The sequence below is a fragment of the Apodemus sylvaticus genome, chromosome 2, assembly GCF_947179515.1.
Source record: "Apodemus sylvaticus chromosome 2, mApoSyl1.1, whole genome shotgun sequence".
NCBI lineage: Eukaryota > Metazoa > Chordata > Mammalia > Rodentia > Muridae > Apodemus > Apodemus sylvaticus.
In genome coordinates this window covers 41,334,221-41,358,345 of record NC_067473.1, presented here as the reverse complement: position 1 = coordinate 41,358,345, position 24,125 = coordinate 41,334,221, and the positions used below count along the sequence as shown (strand labels likewise).

Here is a 24,125-nt window from a genome sequence, read left to right as displayed (position 1 = left end):
GTGCTGGCACGGCGTGAACACTAGGTGGCACTCGAGGGCTGCCTTTTCGGTATCTCCTGTGTGTCCAAGTTCCTTCTATGCTAATTCTCCCCTTTAAAAAGAGCAAACAAGCTGTTTAAACAAAGGGTCCCTATAGTTGCTGTTTTTATATTTATAGTCGTGTAATCAATATGTTGGAAGAGTAATTAATTTTTAACCTCCATCCACGGGGAGAGCAAATGTTAGTGGAGTTAATGGATGGAGCAGGCTTCATTATTCTAAAGTAACACTAATGATGAGGCAGGGGAGAAAGTCAAGGGTTGTAAACAATTGTGCCAGCAAGCACTATCATAAAGCAATGGCGCAACAGGAGCAGAGGCGCTGACCCCTTGTCTCCTTTGGTGCGAGCTGTGGTTTCTGCTTAAGTCAGACCCGACCTTAGGAAACAGCCTTCGCCCCGACCTTCCACCAACAGTCCGCTTCCTTTCAATGCCGTTTATTATTTCACGCAAGAGTTCTGGTTTCATGACCTTTCTGCGTAAAAGCCTTTAACTATGACCGTTTCCTAACACTACAGGGTGATATCAAGGCCCTCTAAGGTTTGGGTCTTTTCTGTACGTTTGGAGCAACTGTACAGTCCTGGAGCCCTTACTCAGGGGCGCCGTGTGATTCTCCACCTGCAACACTTTGCGGGATCTCCTGTTGGCAGTGTCCTGTTCCTTCAGTAGAGTTAACAACTCAGAGTACCACAGCCATGGGCACAGAGGATTCTGTAGGGACACACGCACTACCATGGCGAGGATGGGCTGACACGACCAGAGCTGGGAGGATGAGAGCCAAACATTGCAGAGGACTCGCTTCATTTTCTGATTATCACCTCTGCCCCCAGCTCTGTTCTTGACTTTCCAAACCCCCTTCCCCACACCATGAGAAAATACAAACATTGAGGCTATGCAGTGGGCAGAGAAGGCTTACACGGGACTGTACACGGAGGCACATTATAAAATCAGATTTCTATTTATCGCCAAGGTATTTTCATATCCAAATTAGTCTTATCATTGTAACTATTGTCATGCTTTATTGACAGCATGTTTCCCTTGGTGAGGAATTTTTTTTCCCTGACTTTCCAACTAGGCTTAACAAAGGGATGCTTTCCTTAAACTGCTTCATATGATAAGGATGCTCCTTACATACACAACTCTTAAATTGCTCAACGTACATGCCGATTGCAATAATTTACTGCAATCAAGATTTCTGTTCTTCTTTTTCTGCCCTCTCTTCTCCTCCCTCCATTTCTGTCTCTCTTTTTTAAAAAGATTTATTTATTTTTTTTTATTATATGTAAGTACAGTGTAGCTGTCTTCAGACACTCCATAAGAGGGAGTCAGATCTCATTATGGATGGTTGTGAGCCACCATGTGGTTGCTGGGATTTGAACTCAGGACCTTTGGAAGCACAGTCAGTGCTCTTAACTACTTAGCCATCTCCATTTCTCTTTCTCCTCTTCGGGGGGAAGAGCAAAGTCTGGTGTAGCCCAGGTTGTCCTCTAGCTAGCTAAGTAGTCAAGGGTGACTTTGAACTCTGGTTCCCCCTGCTTCTACCGCCTAAGTCTTAGGAATCCGTGTGTGTATCATCACATCCAGTTTTGTGTGGTGTAGAAGATCAAACCTGGGGCCTCATGCACACCGGGCACGAATCCACCACCTTACGTTAGTTATCCGCTCGCCCTTGTTTTTCTTTTTTAGGAATGTGTAAATGAGAAGAGGACCTGCTGGTCTCCGTATTCCCTGTGCTGCACGACACTGCATGATCAGAAGCCTGGAGCCACACAAACATGTTTGCAAATGCTAAATGTACGAACTTTGTAGAGTGTACAACTTTATCAAGGGTCCAGGATGGATGGCTGTGTCAACAATCACCATCCTTAAAGCAGGAAGATGTTTTGGTGGCATATCACAGGAAGAGCATTGCTGATACGAGTCTGGCTCACAAATGCAAAAGACGATTGCAAATCGATGTGCTCTCTTTCCTCAACACAACCCTGGTTTCTATCCATGCAGGTTTGGGCCAGGAAGAAAGGACTGCACTTCTGGCCACTAGATCCCTAGTATCTAGATGTAGACCTGTGCCTGTATTCTAGTTGAGTATGTTAGTGGGGGAGTTTCAAGGTTCTTTAGGAAGGTTCTCAAAACACGCTGACCCACTTCTTCCTCTTTGTTCCAGCAGCTCAGGAAACCATCTGGACTATGAGATGACCTTGAGGATAGAAAACACATGTGGGGGTTTGCCTGTGATGGAAATAAAACCCCCAATGCAGCAGGGTTGGCAAGTGGAGCTTAATGAAAGATGATGGTGCAGGCAGGGCTATGCCCTCACGAATGGATTGGGAGTGAGTTCATTGCAGATGAACGCGTTTGCCCCCTTTCTGCCCTTTCTTCACCTCCCACCACTGGATGTTGCATCAAGCAGGACCTTGCCAGATTCTGGTCCTCTTATCTCAGACTTCTCCAGAACCATTAACTCATAAATTTTATTTTGTTCGTTATAAATCACCCGGTCTTTTCTATTCTGTGGAATGGATGAAGATACCACACGTGGGGATAGTAAGGCAGAAAGATGGGAGTCTGCGTCACCGACACTGGTATCACCGCCGGCTTCGTTTGCACCCTCTGACCTTGTGGAATCCTGTTGGTTCTGGTTTTCCTGGTGTGCATGTGGAACAGTTCCTGTTGTTCTGCTTTTAGGAGCTTTTCTCGATTTATAATAATGATCACATAAGCTTATCATCTGAGCATTGGTAGGGGTGCAGACGGTTAATGGGAAGAGGTGAACGCAGGAGAAATAATTTTCTTTTGTAGAATAGATGACTGCCTCGGACAAAATTTGCATCAGATTGGTGGTGAAAACTTTAGAATACTTTGAATGAAATAAAATAAGTGAGAGGAACTGGAGAGTCCCATCATTGGGGGCTACTGCTGTGATGCATTGTGACTTGAAAGTAGATGGTCCTTGCTTATCCATTGCCCTCAGTTGGGGCAGATAGATTGAGCTGGGGGAAAATGTGCTTTTATTTCTATTTTTGTAAATTCTGTAGAGTGAGTAATGGCTACATTCTGCTCTTAGAATGAACACAGGGAGAGTCAAGAGGTTTAAAACAGGAAAAGAAAATTTACTAGTTCATAAGGGTACAGATAGCACTACTTTAATTAATTTAAGCACATATAGTTTTATTTAGTCTTTCCAGATAATAGCTTTGCATTTTTAGGTTGAAGTAGGTAACTTTCTCAGTCTCAGCCCTGTAAGCTCTGGACAGTGCCGCAGAGCTGTGTCCTTGGCTGGTCTCAGTTTCGGATTACCAAATGCTGAGATCTGCCTATTGGCAGATCGGTATAAATGCTATGGGATGCGTGTTTCCTGGGGACAACAGAACGAGCAAGTTTATTCTGTTGAACCTCTCTTCTTTAGAATAAGGCTTACGATGTGGGATGCCATCATCAATATTTTTAAATGGAAGAAGTGAAAAGCCAACTTTGTCCACAGGCTAATGGTGACTGGATGGCAGAGTGGGGCCGGGACCCTGGGCCCGTACTGCTCCGAAGGCCACTGCTTTTGTGGTTAGCCCTTCCTGACCACCAGGTCCCCAGAGTTTTCTGGTGTGAAAGCGAGAGTAATTCAAGCTAGGCAGAGTTAAAAACAAATCAGAAATAATTTCATTTGTGTTCCCTGTAAACAACCTTTACCTGGACTTCACGTATTTTACTTGACTTTTTTTTTTTTAAATTGTCCAAATTATCACTTTGTTTTTCTATCACTTTGTATTGTTTCTATGTGGGAAGAACCATTTCCTTTTAAAAATAGTGTTATCTGCACCCTCATGAACTAGTTAATTTTCTTTCCAACGTTTTCTTTGGGCCATACGGATTTGACCCAACAGTGACAGCAATAACACTTTTCATCCAAAGGATAAAGACTTTTTTTTTTTTGGTAACTTATAAAATCACCTCCTATAGTGTGAGAATGCTTGTTGTTTTTGGTCATATTTCATTTCCTCAGCATGAATATTTTCTTCTGTTCTCCATTGTCATTCCACAAAAAAGATACAATTAAATCAAGGAAACCTGGCAGGGCTGCTTTTGGAAAATAAAATCAACTTTTGATTTAAACAAAGAGCAATGAATTATACTAGAAAAACACGGCCCCAATTGAAGTTTAGTGTGCCTTTCATGAGCCCCCGAAACCACCTTCAGATAAATGTTTATCTTTGAGAAAGGACAATTATTTGAGCGGCAGCTTTGGATGCTGAAGAGGACCGAAACTCTCCTATGAGGGTTTGGGATTCTGTGTCACCAACAGCCCTTAGTTCTCCCTGACTGTGTGTCACCCCGAGCTCTTAGCGTGTTGATTCCAAGTGTAGAATCTTGCAGATGTGAGCCTAGTAGCCACATAGAAACAAGTGAAATCTTGGGGTTCATTAGAAGGAATTTTATGAATTAGATGTGTAGTAGGGAGACTTTTGAAGACAAGGCATTATTGAGACAAGTAGTAATCAGAATGCAGGAGAACGGTGAAGCCTACCTATAGTCCCATCCACACCCAAGGAATATCTGAGGCAGCCTGGACCTAGAACCTAGGACTTTAAAGCTGGCCTGGGCATCAGACAAAGACAAAAGCAATCAGCAAGTAACAATAATCTTAATGGATATATAATATTTGCAATCAAATCTGTGAGCTGCAATTAAGGACAAGGAAAATACAACTTAAAATGACCACATGACATAGAAAGCCACCCGCACAGGTGTGAGAAATTAGGCCTGGGACTCCTTCTTCACATTAGTTTGATTTTTCTAAAATGTTGAAGAAAACTAGCATCTGTTTTCACGATTTTTATCTTTACATGAAGGCAATGCCAAACTTTTTTTAAAACATTCATTTATTTATTATATGTAAGTACACTATAGCTGTCTTCAGACACTCCAGAAGAGGGAGTCAGATCTTGTTGTGGATGGTTGTGAGCCACCATGTGGTTGTCGAATTTGAACTCAGGACCTTTGGAAGAAGTCAGTGCTCTTAACCACTGAGGCATCTCTCCAGCCCCTAAACTCTTAAAAAATGTTTTTATTGGCATAAACCAATCATACACATTTTATAGTGACACTTTAATACATGAACATAATGTATTTTGATTGTATTCATCTTCTGTCACCCTCTCTTGTCCCCTTCATTTGCAGGTAATTTTAATGCTGCAGCCTTCTGTCCTGAATCTCCTTGGACTACAGAGCAGATTAGAGGCAACAACAATAACAACAACCAGAAAAATTGAAAATGAAGGTCTTCGGTGTGGAGGCTAAAGTGTAGAAAGATGCAGTGATTGATCGGGAAGGTCACTGTACTCTTTATTGGGGATCAGTTCAGTGCCCAGGCAAAGGCGTGTTCCAGGTGTTCTGTCGGAAAGAGAGCGAGGTTGCCGGGCTCTGACTTATGACAGGATTAAGCCAGCAATATATGACGGCAGAAGTTTGACGTTTCTACGTGTGGCTTGTTATGTAAGGGACAAAATTAGGTTAGGTGTGCTCGTAACACAGGGTCGGCTGGGGTCAGGGAAAGGGACCGCTAGAGCCGCCACTGCGTCCCTGTGCTGTGGCCTGTCCGCTTCCAGTCCAGTTCCCTCAGTGACGTCATGTGCGAGCTGCACGCCTGCAGCCATCCCTCACAGGACGCTGTTTGTGAGGCGGCAGTGCATTATACTTCCTACCTCAGTTTAAAAGTCTTCTGAAACTTTCCGGCCGTTTGAAACTTCCACGGTACAAGAGAACAAGCATTTTAGGAAAGCGCGATGCTTCGTAACCTTTCCGAAGTGAGCTTATTCTGTTTTGGCAACTAGAAATAAGCAAGTCTGTTTGAATGAGGACTCGAAGCCTTTAGGTATTGAAGTGCTCAAGTGATATAAAGAGTACTGGTCTGCAGGGGCCGCTTAACAGTCAAGTCCCTAGACAGTTGTTCTCAAACTGTGGGTCACGACCCCTTCACGAAGCTCACATATCAGATATCCTGCATATCAGATTTTTGCACTACAAATCACAACAGCAGCAACATACATACAGTTACATAGCAATGGAATGATTTTATAGTTGGGATCACCACGACATGGGGAACTGTATTAAAGGGTGGCAGCATTGGGCAGGTTGAGAGCCCCTGCTCTCCAGAGAAGGGACGGTTACTCCTGTCCTAGCTCTGTGTTTATGGTTCGTACCCTGAGAGGGTACTTTTGGTCGGAGTTCAAAGTCAGCAAGGTTTAAGGAAACCTCTGTGGTGTTGAGCTCCCGTTGAGTCATAAACAGTTAAGTAAAAATGATGGAAGGTACTGAAAGACGGGCCAACACGTCGGGCTTCGTTTGGGCTCCTACCCAGCGTGGAACATTTCTGGACTACAGAATGTACAGTTTCGTCAGGAGTCGCCCTGCAGAGCCAGGCTGGAAGAAGGGAGACGGTGGTCAGAGGATATTTTCTGTTCACTTTATAGCATTTGTCACACTTATTATTATTATTATTTTTACCATGAGGTTCTATTTGTAATAAAAATAAGCAAATACATTCAGCACAAAAGACTGAGGCAGAAAATTTAGGATTAGGTTTGGAAGCAGGCAGGTGACATAATCACATGTATGTTTTTGACAGCTGTAGTTTTTACTTAAAAAGAGAAGGCAATACTCAGTGAGCAGAATCGAGAGGTCAATTGTCGGAATAATCTTGGACTTCTGAGCCAAGCACGACTAGGAGACAACATTGTAAGGATCATATAGAGCATCCACATTGACTTCAAGTCAAAGTGCTTAGGACAAAAACCATCCAATCATAGAAATTCGGTATGCTTGCACTAGAGGGAGTTATATATATATTTTATGAACAGGTTAATTTAAATATCCCATAAATAAACATATCCCCAGAGTAAAAGTATGGGACAGATGTGTGAAAGACGGCAACTTGTAAAGCATATGTATCTTCTGAATCACAGATTAATAATACTAACAATAATTAAAATAGCCCACAGTACGCACAGTGTGTGACACATTGCTGCTCTGACTTATTCCCCCCCCCCCCCCAGTGAAGCAGCAAGCCCTGATGTTTTTACTTTCCATCATTTTAAGCATTCATTTACTAAACTAACAGCATTTCATTAAGTGAGACTAATCCCGGAGAGCTTTACCTTAGGCCATTAGCTTCCAGACAGTCATCAATCCCACGACATTTCCTGGGATGAGATCATTCCTGCTATTACTATTTATTTTGTTATTTTTATTTTATTTATATATTAAGTTCCTCTTATGGAAAATATCTGTGTAGCTAGTTTTAACAGTGAATATTTTCTTTCTGAACCGTTTGGGGCAGTGATTTGATGCTTCTTCACCCAGGTGTTCCCAGAGGGTCCCCCCACCCCCTCCCCCACCTCCTACCCAGTGGCTACCACAGCGATCTCTTTCTTACAGCATAACAAATTAGAAACAGCTCTGCAGAAGGCTGGCACTATGATATCTGGGTAGTTTTTCTTTATTGGGACTTGTGAAATTCTCTCTGAGGATCATGTGACTGAAGTTGGGTTTCTTGGGGGGGGGGGGGCGGGCTTCACAAAGGCCCCGCGTTGGCCATTTCTTCTTTACCACAGAGGAATATGGTGGCTGTTTAGTCACGGTCGTGAGGAAGGAAAGGCTTGACTCTAATGGAAGAAGCAGATGTCAAGATAAGGACCTGGGCTGGCAGAGGGCACACTGCCACTTCCTGGCACTCAGAATCAGAGACAGAGCTGAGATACAGCGCCGTGGTGGGTTCTGAGCTACCCTGAGCCAAGCCTCAGATTTAATTCTGAACACTGGAAAAATAAGAAAGGAGACTAGAGTAAGCAAAACAAAAACTAAAATAAATTAAGATAAAATAAGAGACAGACAGCAGACAGGCATACGACCGCAGAGAAAGATTAAGAGAAACCACAGAAAGGTAGAGGAAATCTGGTACTCAAGAATTCCAGTCTGCCCAATAAAAATAGGAACTGATATTGTGGCTCCATGCATCATAACCGAGGAACACAAACGGTTTGGGGAAAAAAAAAAAAACAGTTCTGACATATTTGGATGCCAAAAATTTTTAGAGTTGATCTCTTTTGGCCTGGTAAGATTTTATGCATTTTTGTAGTTCCAGCCAAGTGGTCTCAGGATTACTGGATGTTTCTGCCAGTCTGGACCTCTGTGTAGTACGAAGAATGTTCTTGTATCGCAGTGGAAAAGTGCACAAAGACAAAGGACCTCTCACCACAAAAGGGATGGAAATTAACCGTCATCGCGGTCTCCGGACAGTGCTCCAAAATTATGTGGGATTATTATTTATTTAAAATTGAAATTTCTGTTTATTCATGAGAAGCAGGATCAGTTACTTCTCAGCTTCGCTTCTTCAATGCCATCTGAATAGCATTTGAAACTTACTCTAAGCTGGTCCTTTCAGTGATATTCTCTCTCTCTCTCTCTCTCTCTCTCTCTCTCTCTCTCTCACACACACACACACACACACACAAATGATGCATGTCTCTGTGAACACCCAGATGTGCTAGTTGGAGGCCAGAGGTTAGCATCAGATCTCTTCCTTTGCACATCTCTGCCTTGTTTTATTTGAGACAGTCTATTGCTGAGCCCCCAAAACTCACCTAGCAACTAGACTGTTTGACCACAAAGTCCCAGAATCCTCCGGTCTCCACCTCCCAAAGCTGGGATTACAAATGTACATTGTTAAGCTTAGCCTTTTTTGAGAATTTCATACAAGAATACTGTATTTACATAATTATACCACTCCCCTTTAAATTTATAAACTCTTCTATAACTGTTGACCTACACATACACACAAACACACATAAACCCACAAACTACCAAGTCCATTTACTGTTGCTTGAATGAACAAGTGTGTTAGGACTGGCCATTTGGGATTAGATAAACTCTCATGGAAGCCAAGGCTTTAAAAAAAACACATGGGTGCTAGAGATTTGAACTCAAGTTCTAAGGCTTATGTACATAGCACTTTATCCACTGATCTCTCTCTTTGGACCCCCAATTCCTTTTTAAAAAAAACCACAGCAATAATACAGGGTTTAGGGTTATTTAGATATTAATTATACATACTAAGAAGCAAATCATATGAGGAAGTGGAAAGGGGAATACTGGGGTGGGTTCAAGGGTACAGTGAGGAGTGGGACAGGGAGAAGGGGGAAAGAGGAGGGAGCAGGGGAGAATTCAACAGGAGCTATGTAGGAAAATGTTATAAGGAAACCTGTTACTTTGTACAGTAATCAAAAAGTAAAATACATTATTATAAATAAGTAAAATGAAAAAGATAATTCATATGAGACTTTTGAATCCACATTTTTTCAATAATAAGAAAAACACATGCATCAGAATAATTTTAAAAGCATCCAGTGAAGGAAAGAGAGGGCAGAAATTCCTTCCATTTCAAGTATTTGTTGAGTATTTGCCTTGAAGCCAACATAGTTCTAGCTGGATGACAGGACAGTAAGCCCTGTTAATGATGGGCTTTTCATTACCATAGGTATGCTTTTGCAATTTTCCTAGATTTCTGCTCCAGGGTCACATGGTAAGTCAATAGTAGTTATAAACCTCTCAGCGTTGTGATCAATACCCTTTGGCTGATGTAATCTAGACCTTTGCTGTGATTTACAACAAAGGACAGTTTGGGCAGCCTCTGTTTTATTACCTTCAATTCACCAACTGGAATATTTCACTGGCTATGACTGAAGTTTTTTTTTTTCTTCCATTTTTGTGATAGATAGGGAATTAAGATAGTCCTGAAGAAGAAGGTCGGGTTTGATGAGGGAGACCAGCAGTGGGTGTCATTTCCTCTGAGGTACAATGTCCTCATGCCTTTCTGTGTCACAGCATAATCTAAAGCGCCAGTCTGAGTAGTGTCTGTGAAGCTCCCCGTGTGTAATCATGGATGGAGAGGAATGGCCATGAAGTATTCCTTAGCTTCTCAACACATGATAGGCACTAAAACAACCCCGGACACAAGCTACTCTTCCTGAACCTCAACAGTCAGTAAAAACGCACTTGAGCAAAATAAAAAATATTAGCAATCTTTAGGCTGTGGGGGCTGTGACCCTTATCATTGCACCTCAAACAACATTCCTAGAATTTTATATGAATTGTTATTTCCCATGTCTTCTGTGGAGTCCAGGTCTGAAGATCAAACAAGAGAAAAAGGAAACCAGCCACTGTCAGAGAGTGACAGAGAGTAACGGGAGCTTCAGAGAAAGCTGGTGTGTTGATGTCCTTCAGGGCCCTCCAATGGGACAAAAGTGCCACCTCCTAGACACAATTTTTTGTCATGCTTCACATTTGCACACTCACTTTCTCATCTCTGAGCTCATGGATGAGGTAGAATCACAGTGTGAGATGAAGGTTTGCAGGTAATCTGTAAGGTCCTTTCAGATCAACCACTGGCTACCCTCATGTTGGCTTTTACTGTCCAAGACTAAAGATCATCATAATATTCCAGTTACTCGCAAGCAGTGACAATCAGCTGTTTTGCACACGCATTTTGAGTCCTGCAACAATCTTGTGAGTTAAGAAGGACAAGTCTATTTGATGGTTGAGGAATTAGGTTTAGGGAAGAAGTTTAGTATATAACTAACTTGGTCCTATGATCCAAGAGCCTAGTATTTTTATTGTAACTGTGGTGCTTCTTGAAGACATTTTATGGATCTCTGAAATCCAAGGTATTAAGTACTCGCTGCCTGTATTATCCATTAAGTTCTTTGGAGTAAGAAGGACAGTGCTTCAACCCCTTACAGGACCTGACACAGAAGCTGCCTGACAACTATTTGGCGACCTAAGTGACCATCAATTTCTTTGTTATCATGCTACCCTTATTTTTGAAATAAATTGGGAAGATGTCATCATTTGAACATTTGGTATATTTTTACAGGTTTTATATCTCTTCTTCGCCCCCGCCCCCCCAGAATAGAGTCTTTCCTAAAGGTTAAAGAGTAAAAATATAATTGACTGGATCATGTGATGAAAATACATTTCCGCGATTCAGAACATCAAACAAAGCTATGCAAAATGTCTTATTTTTCTTTTTTTGTTTCTCTCTCTCTCTCTCTCTCTCTCTCTCTCTCTCTCTCTCTCTCTCTGTGTGTGTGTGTGTGTGAGTGTGTGTGTGTCTGTGTGTATGTGAGTGTGGTGTATGTCTGTGCATGTTTTGCACGTGTACATGTAGAGGTAGGTGGTTGATGTTGGGTATTGTCCTTTAATCACTATCTTAGTTCAGGTTTTCTATTCCTGTGATAAAGCATCATTTCCAAAGGCAGCACATGGAGGAACTTACAGCTCCAAGTTACAGTCAGTCATCAAAGGATGAGGGCAGGATCTCAACAGGGTGGGAACCCGGAGGCAAAAGAAGCAGAAGCCACGGAGGAGTGTTGCTGACTGGCTTGCTCACGGCTTCATCAGTTTGGGTTCTTCCTCTTCTTCTTCTGCCCCCTCCTCCTCTTCCTCCCTCCTCCTTCCTCTTCCTCCCTTTCCCTCTCCTCCTTCCTTTTCTCCTTCTCTTTTTCTTGTTCTTCCTCATCTTCTTCAACTGTTTATTGAATCTTTGTGACTTCACATTGTACACCCCAATCACACTCATCTCCCAGTTCTCAAATATTCGCCCTTGCAACCTTCTCCCCAGAAGTAAAAGATCTCACTGTGGAAGCTGCAGTGTTTCATGATGTGTCATACAGTAAATCCTTTTTCCCAAACAGCTTTACTTGCAAATGTTCATGGCAGTGAGTCCTTGGTCTGGTTCGAGGCCCCTGGCTTCTGCCACTCTATCAATACTGGATCCTCACCAGGACTCCTCTTGGATATCTAGTTGTTGTCATGTGTTGTGGAGATCCTGAAGCTTTGGTTCTGTATGATTGGCCCCTTTATGCACTCCAGAAGCTCCTAGATGGGGTAGACATTGGAATGGGACAACTTACAGCCCTGGATGTGGGCCTGGGTGACAGCTGAGTTGGTCAGCCTGCCCGTTTTCCTGTGCTCAAGCCACTAGGGCCAACTTTCCCTCAGCGACCAAGTAGAGGACAGGGACAGCTCACCAAAGTGCCACAGCTGATGAGGGGGTGGGGGCAGCTCAGAGCAGCCCTCTGACATCAACATGGCCCCATGTGGGAGCCCAGACTATAAATGCCCACAGGGCCTTTGGTGGTTACATGGGCCAGGGTCATGAGCACAGATCCGTTGCAGTCGGGTCATGAATACAAACATGGCAACTGCACGTGTCCAGACATCACCGTGGCCTCAGGTGGCAGTGCAGGCTACACACATCAGGCTGTTCCTCACCAGTTCATCTCCAGTTCTGTCTCTCTGCAACGTGCACAGACGGCTCTGCTTCCTTCTTTCCGAGACATTGTTGCTCACTGTAGTGGCTCACCACCGGCGCTCTGCTGTGCCCCTGGCTGGTCCTCTGTCAGTTTGCTTTCTTAAACCACACAGGGCCAAGAGGGAACTATTCCCAGAGGGTTTGGACCACCCACATATGTCACTGATTAGGGAAACATACCACAGGCTTGCCCACAGGCCATCCTGATAGGGGCTTCTTCTTGGCTGACATTCCCTGTTCCCAGATGAATATAGCCTATCTCAAGTCTAACCTATAAAACTAGCTAGCATACTTCCTATACAGCTCTTTGAAACAGGATTTCCATTATTCAGACCTTGCTCAAAAGGCGTATTCTGGAGATCCCCATCTCTGTCTTCAGAAGCTGGAGTTAGAGACTGGTTGCCATGACTACCTGACATTTCTGTGGGTTCTTGGGATCTGAACTCCCATCTTCATGCTTGAGTGACAAGCATTTCAACCACTAAGCCATCTTCCAGTCTCTCTCTCTCTCTCTCTCTCTCTCTCTCTCTCTCGCTATATATATATATATATATATATATATATATATATATATATATATATATTTAATGCTGGCTAGTTTTATGTCAGTCTGACACAAGCTTGAGTCTATTTAGAAGGAGGAACCTCAGTTGAGAAAATGTCCCCACAAGACTTGCCTGAGGCTGAGGTGCATTTTCTTGATTGATGATTGGTGAGAGAGGACCCAGCTCATTGTAGGTAGTGTTACCTCAGCGCTGGTGGCCTGGGAGCTATAAACTATATGAAAGCAAGTTCAGTAAGCCACATAGCGAAGGTCAGTAAGCTTCTTAAACCACACAGGGCCAAGAGGGAACTATTCCCAGAGGGTTTGGACCACCCACATATGTCTCTCCTCATGGCCTCTGCTTCTGCTCTTGCCTTTAGGTTCCTGTCCTGTTTGAGTTCCTGCCTCGACTTCCTTCAATGATGGAGAATAATGTGTAACAATAAGCTAAAATCAACTCTTTCCTCCACAAGTTACATTTGGTCATGATGTTTTATCATAGCAACAGAAGGCCTAGCTAAGACAATCTCTTTCCTCAGAAGGTTCCTATGCCCTGTGTTGGTGTCCACCCAATGTCACAGGAGATACACAGCTAAGAACTTTTTCTGCTGGTTTAAAGTGGCTGACAGGAAATGAAACTGCTAGTTCAGTCCAGTAATTGTAAGGGCCAACTACTAGAGATAGAAAGATGATAGGACTCTCTCTTCAAAAGACAGAAGAGTGAACTTCGTGTAAGACATCTTCTCCTGGCTGGAAGCCTGGCTGTGTACAGGAAATAAAGAATTAGCCCCCCCCCCCACTGTATTTTATAAGTATCAGTATAAATTTGGATTTTTAAAGACTCAGACATCCCCAAAGTGCTACACAATTCTTAGATGGCTGACTTATCATCTTTGAATTCCATTTCCGTTTTGAGAATGTAGAGATAAGATGACTGTAGTTTTCTCTGATAGCTAAAGGCCCCAAAGGGTGGGTACATGTGTACATCAAAAGGAGGATTTTGAAGGGGCAAAGCGGCATCTTTTTCCTACTGCCACTTGCAGACCCAGCTTGCTGTTGACTGTGCGCTGAAGCTCCTTTGTCTCAGCGTCTGGCCCATGGATACTCTCTTGCTAGAGAAGAGTTCCACGCTAACACAGAACCAAAGACTCTAGCGGGGCAGGGTTGTCCGAAAAATGCAGGGAATTAAAAACCCAGGACAAACCATCCTTAGCAGCACAGAGACTTCCAAAGAGTCAAGCATGCGAATCTCTATAGCTACTGCCCATACATTAAGGAATCAGCATCTGGGCCATGGAGCCAGGTGAAATCAATCTTAGGCTTCCTCTATCATTATGTAAATGAGGTAGGTAATCAAGCACAACTAGCCATAGCCAACGCACGTATACAAGATGTTACGTCACTTTATTTTAACTGTATGATTCATCAGAACAATTATTAACACACGAGTACCATTCAGCTCAACTGCAGGTATAGGCAGTGACAAGTGTCTAATTCTTTAGGAGAATGAATTACTCTCACAATCTGTCCATACACATTGCCCTAGGAAGGTTCATAAATAGAAAACATGATTTTCACATTACGGCTTTCTCGAGCATGTATATACAGGTATGGGTGTCTTCCGCGGCTCTTTCTGTTCTTGGCGCATTCATTTTTCTTGACCCCATATTCAATTCTTTCTACAGAGCAGATAGCTTTTTTTTTTTCTTCTGTCGGTCTTTGACTTGGTGCTCTGTGAATTGGCACTACTCTTCACAACTACGAAGCAGTGATATTTGAATTGAAATAAATCTGGGCTACGGTTCCTTGTGTGTACTGATATGTTCCACCACCATCAAAGACCTGTTGATTCCATCATTTTCCTGTAACAATAGCCAAGTTCAACTATTGGGTTTCAGCAGAGCACACCCATAGCTTGCTCTATTAACCCTTGGCTTCAAGTCCTGGTGACATAGTGAGGGTGGAGTGTACTGGCAATCAGTACACTTCCTTATCATAACTTACAGCCATTTAAAAAATTGTGCAGTTGCTGAACCGGCTCTCACATACCTCTTCTGAAATGTTCACAGTGCAGTATTTCTGCCGTCTAATGAAAAATTTTCTTACATCATTAAAAATAAACATTTCTATAAAAATATAATACTTTCAATGTTTACACAGACAAAACCAGCTAGGGTAACTTAAGCCACATGCACTATACAGTAGTAAGCACAAAATTCCACAGAGCAAGACATATCAAAAGTCCTGTCAAGAGTAACTATTCATCCAAGATTTTCAATTGGCTTTCTGTCTGTTTCTAAAATATGCTTTTGTTTAACATAAAAAAATGTCCTAATGCAAAAATGAGACTCCCTAAAAGTGTTGGATCCAATTGTTTTAGGTGAGAAGCCTCCTCCCGAAAGAGTAAATATTTCATTGACCCTTTCTTGTTCTACACACAAGCTGTGACTGGAAATAGTGAACCCTTCAGTCAGTTTGTTTGTCCTTTAAAAACATACTGAGTTGCCTTTAAAAAGATTTTTCACCACAAGCTACTTATTTTCAAAGTTGTCATTAAAAAACAGATAAAAAAATTTTAAATGTCCACGTTCATTAGCTCAGAACAAAGTTGTTCTCAAACAGTTGAATTTTTGTTTGCTAAGACAGACACTGTAACCCACGCTGGCCTAAAAATCATTATGTATGTAGCCAAGGTTGGTTTCAAACTTGTGGTAGTCTGCCTGCCTCAGCTTCCCAAATACTGGGTTATAGGTGTGAGCCAACACTCCGTACTAAACAGCAGGGTGTTAAATGACAAATATTTTACTGTAACAAAGTTATTTCTTGAAAAAGAAATCTTCCTATTGTCATCTATATACAATACATAAAATCCCTGATAATTTATAAACACACCTCATGTCATGCTATTTAAAAATAAGTGCATTGTCTGTGGATATTCCTCCAGCCTAAGGAATGTGTATATAAACATTTAAAAGGGAATGTTTGCCTGATGGGTAGACAACATCAGAAATGGAAAATGTTCACGACCACAACACGACAAAAATAAAGCAGCCTGCCTGCTAGGACCACCACATTTATCCTGAATGAGGTCAATCTCTTCTGAGTTTTCTATGAGAAATCTTCAACCTTCATTGTATTGGTTCCATATATATATATATAAAACCTGACTTAAAACCTTCAAGCCAGAACTGAGATTCAGAACTCCGCTGAGATAGGAGTGTTATTGTAGCTGCAGGCCACCACTGGTCCCCAGCCTGTGGGGACCATGCTTCTGTTTCTGATGCATTGTCAGATGAGAAATTCCTTAGCATCCAGGAATTTGAAATAGCAAGTCAGTGTCTCATAGTGGTGCAGTTACGGCAAAAGCAAAACAGAAACAAAAAAACAAAACAAACAACAACAACAAATGTTGGGTGACCTTCCAAAGGCCAGGCAGTGAGAACTGTTGGAGAAGGTATAGACTGGTCCGGGGCAGTACTGTTTCTTGGAAGGGGGCTGGTGGGCCTCTTATCCATCATGTGTTCGCCTCGCCATCGATGTTGTCTTGGGATGGCAACAGAGAAGGATATGGAGCAACAGATTTTACATTCACATAAGTAGCGTTCACGTGGACGTAGTGCTCTCCGATGAACGTGGAGAAGATTGAGGATATCCTGGAGACCAGTTCAGAAAAGGATGGGCGCATTTCTGCTTTGGGGTGCCAGCATTTTAGCATCACTTCGTACCTGTTTCAGAAAGAAACACTGTGAGAGGCACAGTGGCAAGCACTTCAGACATACAGAAGACCCACCAGAGTCGTACTTACAAGGCATCTGGACAGTACTCTGGTTGCAAGAGTCTTCTGCCTTGCAACAGGTAGATAGTGATATCAAATGTGTTCACATCAGGATAAGGAGGAGCTCCTCTTGTCATGAGCTCCCAGAGAAGCACACCAAAGGACCACTAATAGAACAAGACAGAGTAGTCAGGTGAGCAAAGTGTTAACCACACTCCTATGAAGGGGAAATCAATAGCTCTCCTTAATTAATCCTCGCTTGACATACTTAACACCATTTCTATTTAGGGGGAAACTTTCTCTAAAGAGAACTAGTTAAGCTATACCTTTCACTGCCTGTTTAAACTAGAATGAGATAAGGTTTAGGTTACAAGAATTTTAGTTCTCAAAAAGAATATGGGAAGTTTATAGGAGGTTTAAGATTTAGTCGGTGGTTAGTGGAGTAGATTTTCTGAGTTCTTTCTTGTAGGGCCAAAGTACCAACATGTTCCTATTTTCCCCTTCAGTAGTTTTGCCACAACTTTAGATTTTTATAGATAAAAGTAACCTCCCAGAATTAAAAAAAAAAGGATTAAAAAATTCTGTTTATATATGTTTGCGAGTTGGTGTGAGTATATTTATACCATGTGGATAAAGATGCTTCTGGCCAGAAGACATTAGATCCCCTGGAACTGACATAGGTCATTGTGAGCTGCCAGACATGGGTATTGGCAACAGAACACAGGTCCTCTGCAAGAGCAGTCAGTGCTCTTAACTGCTGAGCCAGCTCCAGTTTTATAGATCTAAGTCCTCTTCTGGCCTCTGTAGGCACCAGGTATACATGCAAAACATCAAAATACATACATTTAAAGAGACAGCAACTGGAAGCTTATCTGAGGACAAAGTACCTGCTATGAAATGGCAAGGACCAGAGTTCTTATTATTAGCCCCCAAAAAAGAGGGGCAGGCACAGCAGTCTGTCTGTCATCCCAGACTTTGAGAGGTGGAGACAGGTGATCACTAGGGCACACTGGGTAGTTAGACTAAGTAAACAGAGAGCTCCAGGCTCAACAGACCTTGCTTCAGTATAGTGGAGAGACATTGAGTAAAACACCAAATACCAACCTCTGATCTCCACAAGCACTCTGAGGTGCACACAAGTTTACACACACACACACACACACACACACACACACACACACACACACACACTCACGAATACATGTATAGAGGGGCACACACATTCAAACAAATATGAACATGCAATAAGGGGAAAATGTAAACATATCTAAATGTTGATGTCAAAGGGAAGCTCTAAATCAGTGTAAGTAAAAAAAAAGTCTGTATTAAATGCATTACTAATCCAATTGTTAGGCAACAGTTTTCTATCAAAAACTAATTTCAATAAATCTAAAAATGCTAAAGTGTCAGATTAATGGGAAACAGCTGTATCAGTATTTTACTGGGAGACCAGAGAGACATGGAGGGGCTGAGAGAGTTGCTAAAAATCCCCTAATGTATCTGAATTCACACTGGCATAAACAATAAAATAGTTTCTAGCCCTCGGGTCTGGCAGTGCCTACTGAACTTCACAGATATGCATTTTCTTGACTTAAAGTTGCCTACTCAAAATAGCACAGGCCGTGCATAGCATCCCCACCCCCACTGGACACGTGCCAACCTTGACAAGGAGGTAAGTCAACATATGCAAGTCACCTGTGCAGAGAACGCAGAGCAACAGTTTTTGCTAGGCAACATTTCCAAGTCATTTCCATACAAAAGAGCCTATGGGAAGGACATGGGGCTGGGGCTGGTGTGTGTGTGTGTGTGTGTGTGTGTGTGTGTGTGTGTGGTGTGTGTGTAAGAAAGAGAATCTATACCAAAAAGGAAGCAAGAACCAAATATAGCTCAGAATATTTAGCAATACATGTCTTTGAATCCCGAGACTGAAGGAAACTATGGAGTTCCAGGGTCAGCTCTCTAGTTGTTAGAGTTGCCAAAGCAATCACATTAATGGTTCTTTCCTTTGCCCAAATATAAGAGCCACCCCTCCCATTTTCAAATGATTTCTTTATTTGTGTGTGTGTGTGTGTGTGTGTGTGTATGTGTGTGTGTGCACATGCATGTGCTTGTGCACACATGTGCTTGTGCACACATCACAGCGAGTATGTGGAGGTCAGAGAATAACTCCCAGGATTCAGTTCTCTCCTACCACCTTTGGGGGCACGGTAGGGAGCAGACAGATCACCAAGCCCATGGGCAAGCACCTCTACCCACCAAACCACTGTGCCAGCCCTCAAGAGCTCTCCTGCCTGCCCTCTTTCTTAGGATTGGGGGTACTATCTCACCCTGTCATCTACTTTGGCCTTGAGTTGGCAGCAACCTTCCGACCTCTGCCTCCTGAGAGCCCTCTTATAAATACACACCACTCTGTCTGATTGGAGAGCCACTGAGATCACCAAATACTTTGATCACAGTAGGGAACACAAATCCTCTCCCAAGAGCGAACCAGCTAGGTAATTTCACTCTCAACTCAGCCTCTCATCAGAGTTTTCATGCATTTAACTCTAATTCTGGAAACTCAAGGGGTAAACGCTTAAGCTCTAGAATTTGAGTTAAAGTTTAAGTCCACTGAAGAAGCATCGATTGACCTTTGTCCCTGCACAAGCCGGTTACTGTCCAAGTTACTAGATTGGTCCCAGGGGTGATTGCACAGTGTTGTTAACAGTGTTGTGCAATAAGAACACAACTGAAATAGGGATTGATGAAAGAAAATCGGTTCAGGTGCTGTGAAAACTCAGAGGGCACCCAGAGAGACTATGGGAGGATGGAGAGGAAAATGAATCTGAGGAACAGGCAAAAACTGACGCAAGAGTTCACGGCATCAGATTCCTGGGTGGAGCCATGCATCGGTCAGAGCATGCGCATGAAGCTAGGTATGGTGGCATGTATCTCTGTAGACTCGGGAAGCTGAGGCAGAAGGATAATGAGTTTGAGGCCAGACCGAAGTGCTAGAGACCCAGTCTCAAACCCTTATCTCCCTCCAAAAAGAACAGATATTTCTTCTTGTTGAATTTCCAGTACTGGAGAAGTCACACGTCTAACCTGTGGTGTAGGGTGATGGGGAGATATGGTGACAACAACACAGATATCAGGATTAGTAGAACTTGCCTGTTATTCTAGCACCCAGGAGGTAGAAGCAAGAACATCAGAAGTTAAAGTACTTCCACAGCTAGATTGTAAGTTTGGGACTAGCCTGGGCTACATGAATGGGAGGTGATACAGAGACAAAGTGTGGAGTAGAGACTTAAGGAAAGGCCATCCAGAGACTGCCCCAACTGGGGATCCACCTATATATAGTTACCAAACCCAGACAGTATTGTAGATTTCAAGAAGTGCTTGCTGATAGGAGCCTGAGATAGCTGTCTCCTGAGAGGCTCTGCCAGTACCTGGCAAATACAGAGGTGGGAATGCTCATGGCCAACCAATGGACTGAGCACAGAGTCCCCAATGGAGGAGCTAGAGAAAGGACCCAAGGAGCTGAAGGGGTTTGCAGCCCCATAGGAGGAACAACAATATGAACCACCCAGTACCTCCAGAGCTCCCAGGGACTAAACCACCAACCAAAGAGTACACATGTTGGGACCCATGACTCCAGCTGCATATGTAGCAGAGGATGGCCTTGTCAGACATCAATGAGAAGAGAGGCCCTTGGTCCTGTGAAGGCTCGATGCCCCAGTGTAGGGGTATGCCAGGTCAGGGAAGCAGGAGTGGGTGGCTTGGTAGGCAGGGGGAAGGGGGATGGGATACGGGGTTTTTGGAAATGAGGAAATGGGATAACATTTGAAATATAAATAAAGAAAATTTCTAATAAAAACATTTTTCTTAAAAAAAAAAACTGGAGAAGTTGGTTCACAGACTCTCAGATGGAGGATTCTGAGTAGGAACTTGGGAGGGAGTTTCCACATAAGAAGCATGTCAGCGTGTGGATCTTTTCATCTTTTCTACAGGTCCGATGCCAGAGAGTGTCTGCCCTACAGTGCAGCCATGTAGACATCACTTCCTCCCCAAATTATTTACTTAGTCATTAGAGTGGCTTAACAACTATCGTAGCTTTGAAGTGTAAATAACTTTGTAGATGCTGTAGGGACAAGGAAGCCAGAGTCATCAGAAGCTGAAAACGATACGATACAGCTATTCTGTAAAACATGTGGCACTTTCTTAAACATTTGAATACGTAGGAGTGTTACTCCTAGCTATGTAAAATGAAACAAAAACATATTCACACAAACACTTGATTAAGCAAGTGTCTTGGCAATTATAATTATGTGTAGGTAACTGCCTACCAAGAGAATCCTTCAGCTGGTAAAAGAGGAGACAGAAGGAAGATAGGCTGTGAAGAATAAAGAAAACTTCTTGGTTAAGAAGTAGGAAGGAAACCAGGGGGCAGATGCTAAACCAGATGCTAAAAGAAAGGGGTATTTCAGGAAGGGCTGGGTGCTGTGGAGGGTGGATGGTCCTGTGAAATGAGGCAGAAAGGGGACAGAGAAAAGCCAGCTGACTGAACAAGCAAGAACACCAACTACAGAGGAGCTTGAGCTGAGAGCCATTGAACAGGGCTATCTGGACATGAGGAACTTCATGGAAGTGATTCCTACCTCATTTGAAAACATCTAAGAGTATTTGGTGTGGCCAAATTGCACCTGGGCATTGGCTTAAAGGGAGAAGCTATACAAACCCGGGCAAGCTTGTGCTCGTAGGATTTGAGATACTTTGCTTACTACATGCTTTTGGAACGTTCCACATCAACATTCAAAAAGACCATGCTGCCTTTGAAATGAAACTTTATATACATTATCCCCTGCAACCAGCGACTGTTGGTCAATGCAGCATTGTGTGACGCTTACCCTTCAGTCTAGTATCTTTCAGTGAGAGGGAGAGAGGAACCGCACGGACATGAGCGATTTCCTTTAAGCATTTGTTTTAGTTTTTGTGGCTCTAGGGATAGGCTTTTTCTTGCTGACAGCTACTTTACAGGTTATAGAATTACCTGCATCTCTCTATATAATCAATGATGCTCAAAATTTCAGCTAGGTTACAGATACAGTGGCATCCCAGTCTTCGCTCACTTGCAACACCCTAGGAAGTTCCCTCAGGCCTATTTGTAATCAGTCCCCATTTCTATTTTTAGCGACAGGCAACCGCTGATCTATTCTGGTTATAGTCCTATCGCTTTCTAGAAATTTCTCACGCATGGAATCATTGAACATTTCATGTCTTGGGCCTGTTCTCTCTCACTTGACATAATTTTGGGAGTTTTAACCACACTGCAGCATATGTCAGTCATACTTGTATACTGCCAAATGGTTTCGCATCATAGGCCTCTCTCTCTCTCTCTGTGTGTGTGTGTGTGTGCGTGTGCGTGTGCGTGTGTGTGTGTGTGTGTGTGTGTGTATGTGAAGGCCAGGGATCAAGGTCTACTTTGGATATCTATCTACCTTATTTTTATTTTGAAAATATGAGTATTTTGCCTGCACATATGTGTACCGCGTGCTTGGTGCCCACAGATACCAGAAGAACATGTTGGATCCCCTGGAACTGGACTCACACAAGGTAGTTAGCTGCTACAAATCCTGGCAGGGCAGTAAATGCACTTACCTGGCTGAGCCATCTCTCTAAGCCCCGTCACCTTTATTTTTTGGAGACAGGGATTTTCACTGGACCCGGAGCTCTCCAATTTGAGCGGATGAGATGGACATCGAGCCCCAGGTCTGTTCCCTGTCTCAGCCACCCCAGGGCTGGAACCACAGATGCCTGGCTCAGCTTTTACAAGGGTAAAACTCTGGTTCTAATGCCCGTGTAGCAAGTGTGCTCTGACTGAGGCATCTCCACAGCACTAGGTGCATCAGAGTTCACATATCCATTCTCAAGTTGATGGTTATTAGGACTGTTTCTGATTTAGGGCAATTATGAATAATACCGCCATCATTTACATGTAAATCTCTGTGTGGACATGAGTTTTTTTCTTCATTATTAGTTCATGGGTTGCACACATGTGTTTGGTGTAAAGCCCATTCAGATCTTTTGTCTATTTCTGCTGTTGAGTTGTGACGCCCCCTCCCCTTCTGTAAACACACAGGTCGAGTCTGAGTGTGAGGATAAGAAAACTCTCTTCTTCAGCACTGGCCTGCCCGCCACCTTGGACCTTGGTTACAGCCTCCTCCAACACTCATCTTCTTATACGTATTCACCCATACAAACTTTCACTGGCAAAATCTCTGGCATTAGGCACTACTTTGTGCTATCTTCTCTCTCTCTCTCTCTCTCTCTCTCTCTCTCTCTCTCTCTCTCTCTCTCTCTCTCTCTCTCTCTCTCTCTCTCCCTCCTTCTCCCTCTCTGTCTCTGTCTGTCTTTCTCTCTCTCTCCCCATCTCCCTCTCCCCTCCCCCTCCGCTTCTCTCTCTCCCTCTAGGTCTGTCTCCATCTCTGTCTCTGTCTCTCTCTAATGGATCTCATGGCTTCAGAAGTCTCTTTACACTGCCTTGGCTTGCGATGTACTTTTTGAAAACAAACGGTCAGTCACCTCGAATAAATGTCAGCTCCTCCTCCTCCTCCTCCTCCTCCTCCTCGCAGGATCAGAAACTGGATGAACACTCCTTCTTTGGCCTATCCATCGAGTCCATCCCTCTCTGACTAACAAGGGAGTGAGTTGTCTTCTTCCCACCACCCGCAGTCTCTCTCCCCTGTCATCTCTGCAGCTGCCGACCACCTTCCCTTCGGAAGGTCACATTCTCCAGGACCGTTTCCAGGATGACTTGTGTACTGACAGCACAGATTTGTGGTTCCATCCTTAAGGGTAGAAGATCAAATGTTTTACACCTAAACATCACACTAGTCCTGACTTGCCATGTGAGTAAAACTGCCCGTGCAGGGTTTCACGCAGCACTCACACTCTGAGCATGCTCTGTAAGTCCTAAAAGTAAAACAGCTCACGCAGGGTTTCACATAGCACTCACGCTCTGAGCATGCTCTGTAAGTCCTAAGAGGTCAAGGCCAAGGCCTCTGGACCAGTGAGGACCAGTGGACTTGTTCTTCCCTCCACCCAAATCGCTGTTACATGTTTTTCTTCCGTTGGCTTCCATAGTAGTTTCTCCTTCTGGATTTTCAGCCTCTCTGACTCCCTCCTCTCCTTACTTCCTAGATTCTTTCAAATGATTTCTTTTGGACTCTCATAAAAATAACACTAGTATACATTTCTCTGCGTGTGCGCTGGTGTTGGGAGATGGGATCTCTAAGAGATTTCCCGGGACCTAGGGATATAGCTCAGTGGCGCTTCGGTCTTCAAATATTTTTGAATAAACAAGAGAATTTCTGAATATAGTTTGGTTCCTTCTGGACCTAACTCCAATTTTACACTGCAATTGAAGATACC

General features: G+C 43.3%; 1 protein-coding gene across 5 annotated transcripts in view; it reads right to left on the bottom strand.

The window, feature by feature from the left end:
• Positions 1 to 14,325: 14,325 nt before the first annotated feature.
• The window catches only part of Met (MET proto-oncogene, receptor tyrosine kinase), a 107,410-nt gene continuing 97,610 nt past the window's right edge, over positions 14,326 to 24,125 (bottom strand). For all 5 annotated transcript variants that reach the window (XM_052173266.1, XM_052173264.1, XM_052173263.1 and 2 more), the window contains 2 exons: positions 16,746 to 16,882; positions 14,326 to 16,665 (listed from right to left, as the gene is read on the bottom strand). In XM_052173266.1, coding sequence (XP_052029226.1) covers positions 16,455 to 16,665; positions 16,746 to 16,882 — 348 coding nt within the window. In that variant the 3' untranslated portion in view covers positions 14,326 to 16,454. The remainder of the gene's footprint in view (positions 16,666 to 16,745; positions 16,883 to 24,125) is intronic.